This window comes from Crocodylus porosus, unplaced genomic scaffold (genome assembly GCF_001723895.1).
Source record: "Crocodylus porosus isolate Cpor-Errol unplaced genomic scaffold, CroPor_comp1, whole genome shotgun sequence".
Classification (NCBI taxonomy): Eukaryota; Metazoa; Chordata; order Crocodylia; family Crocodylidae; genus Crocodylus; species Crocodylus porosus.
Genome location: NW_017728948.1, coordinates 12,924,062 through 12,932,458, shown reverse-complemented (window position 1 = coordinate 12,932,458; position 8,397 = coordinate 12,924,062). Strand labels below are relative to the sequence as shown.

The 8,397-nt window shown below is 42.4% G+C and overlaps 1 protein-coding gene across 3 annotated transcripts in view; it reads left to right on the top strand.

The window, feature by feature from the left end:
* The window catches only part of FAM53A (family with sequence similarity 53 member A), a 91,431-nt gene that overhangs the window by 33,756 nt on the left and 49,278 nt on the right, over positions 1 to 8,397 (top strand). For 2 of the 3 annotated variants that reach the window (XM_019553262.1, XM_019553263.1), the window contains exon 4: positions 253 to 1,052. In XM_019553262.1, coding sequence (XP_019408807.1) covers positions 253 to 1,052 — 800 coding nt within the window. The remainder of the gene's footprint in view (positions 1 to 252; positions 1,053 to 8,397) is intronic. The other variant, XM_019553264.1, reaches the window with a different exon arrangement.

Sequence of the window (8,397 nt, the reverse complement as noted above, 5' to 3'; positions counted from 1 at the left end):
AAAAAAAAAAAAAAAAAAATCCTATGAGATTGCGTGGCCTGGCTATTTGGATACAGATGCTTTTCAATTTTTTACTTGCTTGACCATTTCTAAGGTGACAACCCTTTTAAGCCTGCGCTTGGAATTCTGGCAAAAACTCATCTTCGCAGTTTGCCCAGCATTTCAAATGTGTATGTTTTGGGTTCTTTTTAATTGATAAATTACTCTGATCTAACTCTCCCCTTTTCCCCTTATGCCTCTCTTTTCTTTCAGAAGAGAGTCCTTGGAAAGCTTTAAATGGGAGTTGTCCAATCCGAGCTGAAGTGACCAAGCATTCAGCTTACCCTTTCCCAGTGTGTCCATTTAGTACTACAGCTGCTAATGTGGGTCTACAATGGCAGCAGGAATCTTCCAGCACATCAATGGTGTCAGGCTGGATAAGTGAATTAAACCTTAATGAGAACTCGGGGCAGCCATTAGCACCACCAACCAAGCGCCACTGCAGGTCACTCTCTGAGCCAGATGAGTTGGCCCGCTGTCGGTCACCGTGGAAGCCTGGCAGTTCAAAGGTCTGGACTCCTGTATCAAAGAGACGGTGCAATAGTGGTGGTAGCGCCACTTTGCAGCGCTGCAATAGTCATGGGAGTGCAACTTTACAGAGAAGCACGAGTATCAGCCTGCCACAAAACGTACTGTCATTAAATAATGTCTTCACTATCACCAGCTTCAACACATCACCAGTTCCCAGACCTTCCTCCGCGAGCAGTGGCTTTGTGGACAGTAGCGAGGGAAGCACAAGTTCAAGTACCCGTTGGAATTCGGGAGGGCCTTGCGACTTTAACCCAAGGCGTCGCCTCTCGCTCTCACAGGAGCACATCACTGAGACGGGAAACCTCTTGCCTTCGGCAAACAGCACTCCCACCTCCACACCCGAGCTCAGCCGGCGTCAGGGCTTGCTGAGATGTCGCTCCCAGCCTTGTGTCCTGAATGAAAAGAAAAGCCGGCTAAAGCGCAGACGAGAGGAGGATGTACGGTGGAATCGCCCGTCGTTAGACTTTTTTAAAATGACACGGGTGAGATTTTTCTTTCTTCAGCAGGGCAAGGGAAAACATTTATTACGTAAAAGCTATTCCTAGAAGAGGCAGCTAAAACCAAGTTTTGTTTTTGTGGGTGTATAAGCCGTATTAGTCGCTGTTAATATGGACTTCTATCATTCCAGAAGGTACAACTGTGCTTCATGTACCTGACACTTTTTTTCATGCCTGAAATTGGTGCTCTGATGTCCAGTATAGAGAGCTGCGTAAAAACTGCTTCCAAATGTTGGAAAGGAAGGTGTTTTCTAAAATGCTAGGTAAATGTTTAGGAAGGCAAAATAACTTTCAATCAAATAAGCTTGTTCCCACAAGGTAGGGTAATGTATACAGTCCAATATCCTGCTTTGATGGAAATGTCTTGTTCGGTTTAAACCTCCACGTATGGCTTTCATCATTTTGTAATTTGGAATGAGCCAAACTATATTTTGGCCTATTGCATCTGCACAGGTATATGTGCATTAACAAAACTTTTATAAATGAATGTAACTAAGGAAACTGCTGACAGACAGTAATGGAAATAAATGTACTTTTTATATAGCAGCTCCAAATGTTGTCCTGGGTTACTAGAAAAATATATGTTTTTTTTAGATCAGTTGATCAAAAATCTTTTTCCTCACTTGGTCGAGGGTGAGATTTTTGTTTTCTGAGTAAAATAGGTTTGTGTCTCTCTCTTTGTTTTTATAGGCTAGTGAAAAAGTGCCCTTTTTATGCAAGGGTCGGCAGTGTCCCTAATTTTAGAAGGTTGATTAAAGTGAACCAATTTCTGCTGAAGCAAAAAATAGAAGTTTACTTATCAGCATTGATGGAAATAATATTGAGTCCTATCATGTCAGTCCTATAGGCAGTGCTGCACCTGAGGGTATCCCTGGCTTACCTTCACACCACAGTCTGTAATAATAACTTCTGTAACTTGTTACTGGATTTGGAAGGCTCATGCATTTGGTCGTCCTAATTAAAGCGACCGTTGGTAGCACAATGAGGAGGGGACAACTGGAGATAGTGGTAAGGATGGATCAGCTGAGAAATAATGTGCATTAGGGGTGGTGTACTTAATTTCTCAAACAAGGTGAATACAGATGGTTTGGGGATATTTTTGGCCAATTCGTGGCACCCATTTATTGGTGACTATTTTAGATATATGGCTGGAGAAGTCTAAGAGGCTGGGGATGGGCTGCAACTCGTCGATGTCTTTATTTTTACATTCGGGTGTATACACATGTATATGTGAAATAGTTATATAAATCAAAAATTATAATATGATTAAAATTTTATATATGCATATAGTACAAAGGACTGATCGCTAGTGGAGGCCAGTATCACTGTATGGGGAAAGGAGAAAAACCCCCACAAACAACTTGTCACGTTTCAGAGGGTCAGTGGGTACGGGGGCGCATGTATCACTTGCATGCATGCACATACCCCTACTCCCCTTGAAAATGACAGGTTTTTTTTTCCATATATTGGCTTCCCCCAGAATAACCAGACCCTTGCAATAAGTAATAAACTTACAATTAATTGCTTGTTTTATAAGGATAGGAAACTGTGGCTTTTTAATGGATAAAGTTTATCTTAGATTTTCATTTGTTTGTGTTGCAGAGAGCAATATAAATGCATGGATTAAAGTGTTTAAAGGGATTCTTGGTGTTTTTTTTGTTTTTTTGTTTTTGTATTTTTGGGGGGGGGGCAATTTTAGTTCTTGGGTCTGAGCTTTAGTCACTTTTCGAGGGGTAAGTGATTGACACTCAGAAAATTGGGCCTTTTGAGGTCCCCTGAGGTAGGTAACTCGAAGTGAGGCTAAAAAAAAAAAGATTAATTATTTTGTTTCTTTTTTTGAATATCTTACCTGTAATACAAACCCCACAGAGAAAAACCTTATAAGCAATAAACCTAATAGCAGTCTCATATTTAATTTCCACTTATCAAGCAGCATAGATTCTTGGCAATCGCACTCTTTTGATAAAACTACAAGCTAGGTAATCAATCAGTTGGTGTGCCTTGTTGAACTACTGAAATGTGTTGAATGCCTAATGCATTGAGTTACCAGCAAGTAAAGGAAGTGGTTGGTGGAGGGGTGTACGTGTGTTTAAAACAACTAAAAATATTGGTTGCCTACAGGAGGGATGTCAAACAAATGGCCAGCAGGCCAGATTTGATTTGTGGAGCCCTGTGATTTTTTTTGGCCTGTGGAGCTGGCCTGGCTGGTCTGGACCAGCCCTTGAGCTAGCATGCGGAGGTGGACCAGTGGGGCGCTTGATGCGGTACGTGGCCTATCCTGGCCGTGTGAACCACATGCAAACCAAGCCCCAAGGTGGGACTGGCACATGCTGAATGTGGCATGTGGGGCTGAACTTTCCATGCACATAACAGGGCTAGCTCAGGGTGTGCATTGCATGCATCACTTTGCTGGATACATCACAGTGTGCTCTGGTTTCAACATGGCCTGATCTGGCCCACACATGGGGCCAGGCTGAGTTTCATACCTTGACTTAGAGTATGAGCTAGACACCCTTGACATCATTTTGTACTAATTTGGAAATACCTGAGTTTGCTAGTTGAGTGACGGAATATTGCCTTCTATTAAGGCTAATCTCAGCTAAAGCTGATTGGGGTGGAAAAGAGGCTGGGGTTGCAATGTCTCAGACCCATGGGCCATGAGATGCGCATGCACCCACTGCTGCCACAGAGCCAGAGTGGTTCTGGAGCCTGGCGCAGCTGTCTGCAGCCTGCCTGCTGCAGGTGCCCAGAGCCTGGGCCAGCTGTGCCAGGCAGCTGGGAGACTGCAAACGGCACAGCTAGGCTTTGCAGCCCCAGCCAGACCATGTAAGTGGTGGCAGCTATACATGTGCCTCTGGGCATATGGTCAGGAAAGGATCTAAGGCAGTACAATCCTGGCCTCTTCCCTACTGTCAGCCCCAAAGTGTGCCACCATCATGGAGCCAATGCCAGGGCTGCAGAGCCCAGTGCAGCTCTTTGCAGCCTCCAGAGCCTATGCTAGCTGCAGGCAGGACATCTTTTGCCTGCCACAGAGCCTGGAGCCCAGGCTGGCTGTGGCGTGCTGAGGAAAATGGCATTGCATGCAATGCTTTGGCATGCATGACAGAAGTGGCTTCCCTGTGCTAGAGGCTCTGCTATGCATTTTTTTTGGCTGAGTTCTGTAACGTTGCGAGAGCATTTTCCACACTGAAGGCTGACAGTACCTGCCAGCGTCTTTTTTTTTTTTTGTTTTTGTTTTTGTTTTTGTTTTTTTTCCCCCTTCAACTTGATGTTTCCCACCCAGTGGTTCAATTTTTTTTGTAGTCAAGTACTGATCTGCTGAATGCTTAAATGAGTAATGTGTATGGTACAGAATAACGGCATACATTCAAATACACAAATATTCTTGACACTTTGGAACAAAGCCTTGAGGGAGCCGAAAAAGTTCCTTGAAACTTCTCAGTATAGAAAGTATTTTCCCCTGTTACAATCTTTGTCTTACCTAAAGTGTAGTGCAAAAGTGTTAACCCTATGAAGTTAATAGTTAAGCTGAGTTAAATAGATTTCCTGTAAATTCAAAACAGTAATTCTAAGAAGCTAGGATCATATCACCACTGATTTGAGTATAATTTGAGCATCTCATCCTCTTCGTCTGTGTTTTAATTTAAGCTCTAAATACCCCATATGCTTATTCATAATTCCTCCTGCTCCTGCTTACATAGTTTCTCCCAGCACTGTGTTGCCCTGTTTGCCAACGTCATCCTTTGCACTTAGAATAGTTTCTTCCTGTCCAGTAGGTGCCCCTTGCCTCTCTCTACTCTTCACAAATCCTACAAAACTAGATGATGGGAACCTTCCTTTCTACTTCCCTTTTTATTTGAAGAACTGTTCCCCTGTATCTTATCTTATCTTTCCTTTCAAGGGAGCATGCCTAGCTTCTGTAAAATGGTGTGCAAACTTAAAATAACTTACTGATCTTTTTAATGAATAGATTTAAAGCAATCTTAGATGTACAAATAGTTGCAGCGCTCTCAGGAAGTGTTCAGAAATACTTTATTCTGCTCATCATTTTGCTGAAGCCGATTAAAGCACAGTTCTAAAAAAATTCCCGACTCTTTCAAGAACATGAGGCCAGTGAAAGCGGAGTGGGACATGTTTGTGCTCTTATTGTTCAGGGTCCCTGAGCTCTACAGGTTATCCCTACTCATTACCCTCTGAGGGGCATAGAATGGGAATAAATAATTAAAAAATAAAAATAAAAAATAGCAATGATAGAAGCTGTTTTGCATTCCCATATATAGCTTTCATGCTCACAAAGCCAAGGTGATACCAAGTTTTTCTTAAATGTTGCACTTCATGTAAATAGACTATTTGATGTTTCATTCTTCAGCCATACTGACAATATCCTTGATGACAATAGAAACAACTGTGTGCACTTTTTTTTAAATGTTTATGCATAGGTGAGTGTTTAGGTATAAATCCTATTTTTGAAGCTTCGTGTATATTAAATTTGATTAAAAAATGTTAGTCCACATTTTTGAAAACTATTTATTTAAGAAGAAAACAACGAAAGTGAATTAAACTGTTCTCTTAGTCTTTGGAAAGTTCTGCTTTAGGTGAAATACACCACTTGCTATGTCAGTCAGCTAAAAATGCCCTGCAAAATGTTTTGCATTTGAAGTATATTACACTTCAATCCATCATCAGGTATATTGGTGCCATTTCCCCGCAGTACGCCCACATTAGTACCCATATGCCCAGTGCATGCAACTTCAATAAAAAAAATTATTTTTAAATTCTAATATAGACTATATTACTTCTTCCAGAGAGATTTTTGTTAATAAAGTACCTACAAAATGTTTATAGTCAACATTTTCTTAAACTCTGGCTCAGTAAAGTATTCATTTCTTTAATTTTGTTCAAAATACCTAGTTTCACTGAAACTGGCAATAGGGTTTCAGGTATTTATCTAGACTTTTATGCCATGTTATCTGATACAGTGACATCAAATGCTTCTTAGTAGAAAATGCTGAAGCCACAGAAGAGGTTTGTAACCTCTTAAGACTGAAAGCACCTTTAGGAAAATGCCAGCTCTGTTTTCACTTGTTTTTTGACTACTGCGAAATAATGAAGTGTTCTTCTGTTGCAAAGAACTCAGACCGCAACGGCTTCAAAATGTTTCTGATACTATAGATTGCTATTTGAAGTCTCTGTGAAGCATCTTGTAGGTGTTTGCGCACTGAATAGTGCTGATATTGAGCTTGGACAGACAGTTTCTCCAGGGAGAGTCCCTGCTTTCGGGGGAAGCCACTAGTGTACAGAAATTGGTTGTTTTGGGGGGGGGTTTGTTCCTTCCGGAGTAAAAGTGGCCACTCTAAAGTTGGAAAAATTAATTTGGGAGTAACCCAAGCGAAATTGCTCTGTAAAGGCAGCCAGGGTGCTTTGCTGCTGCTTCTCCTTGTACCACAGGGCCAGGGAGCTCCAGTCCCGGTCCAGCAAAACAGAACACAACCCCCTCCCCTCCCCATCATCCCAGTGCTTCAGACCAGACAAGCCCAGCACTAAAGCATGGGGGGACAGGGGGGCTGAATTACAGCAGGCAAGGTTCTCTGAGGAAATGTGATATTCTTTTATTAGACCAACTCAATACCTGGAAAAAGTTATTCTTTGCAAGCTTTCAGGTGCAAACACAGAGTACAGCGATGGGCACCAAAATGGCCCCACAATATGCCAACCTTTTTTTTTTTTTTTTTTGGGGGGGGGTGGCCACCTAGAAAAATTTTTCAGGAAGTGCACCATCAAACCTGTACTATACGAAAGATGTATAGATGACATCACCATTTGGACTGAAAACCTGTGATCTCTGATCTGCATCACAAATCTGATAATCCTCACCCCATCATCAGACTTTCTTGACTACTCCAGCACCGGCATTTCCCTTTTTTAGATCAACATCCAGAATGGTGAAATAGAAACCAATGTGCACATCTACACAGCACCAGCAATTGCCCTAAACGCACCAAGAAAGCTATAATATATAGCCAAGTCCTCTGATGCCACTAACTCTACACTGAGATCACTCTCAATGGTCACCTCGCAACCACTCAACAAAGATGCTTCTCCAGAAAGATTGCACGTTTGAAAGAGCCACTCAAGTACCCTAGGAAGAATTACTGCAGTACAAAAAGAAAATCCCCAAGAATTGCACACTGCTAGCCATGACATACCGCCCTTCCTTGGAACCTATACAGAAAACCCTCAAACAATTGCAACCCATGCTAGAAGAAGACCCAGTTCTTAAAGAAATCTTTCCAGAACCACCCATTCTACCCTTTAAACAGGCACCAAACCTCACCAACTTCACTACTAGATGCAAACTTCCTATGGCCCAAAGCGCACCAAATAGATCCAGACCATGCTGGGACAAAAAATATAAAACCTGCCAACACCAGTCCCACAATAACTATATCCCCAAAAAGAACCAGCACCACTCCTGGATCTTACACTTGCATCTCCAGAAATGTACTCTATCTCATCCAGCGCACTGAATGCCCTGATGGAAAACACAGGAGAAACCAACTGTGCACCAGAATGAACACACTCTAAAAATTTTATCCAAGACAAAAATACCCAGTTACCTGGGAGCACATTTCTCACAAGAGAACCACTCTCTCCCTTTTGAGGATTAGAACTGAGAGAGTGAAGAGTTTACAAAACGCCTTTCACAGATGAGCCTACGAGTTTTTTTTACTTCATAACTCTACTGGATACAAAAAATCATGGACTAAATACAGCCATTGGATTTATGGCACACTTAACCTGCCTGCCATCCGATTTCATCCCAGGTAACCTGTCTGCATTTTACCAGCTACATTCTTTCATCAGGCCAACGTTTTCCCCCTTCTCTCCACCTGTCTTGAACCTGTTAACTCCCATCCCCTCTGATCTTCCCTGCCATACATTTGCATTTTCAGACCTGCCTTTTGCATATTGGCTTTAGCCTCTATTTCATCTAGGAGGGTGTGCAACACCAGCAGTGTCTCCCTGTGCCTGAAAAGAAGTGTTTGCGCCCAAAATTTTGCAAAGAACAGTTTTTTCCAACTTTTATTTTCATATTTAGTTGGTGTAATAAATATCACATTTACTCAAAGAGCCTTGTTTCCCTATGTCCTTAGAGCAGCACCTCCTGAATTGCACTGCAGCACTTGGATGCCAGGAAGTGTGCTCCCTCCCTGGGAACACAGGCTGGGGCACAGCATGGAGCAGGTGACTGGAGGATGCTGCACAGCACACAGCCTGTCCCCCCGCCTTCCCTGATTTTATGATGATCCTTGCCTACATTCACTTAACC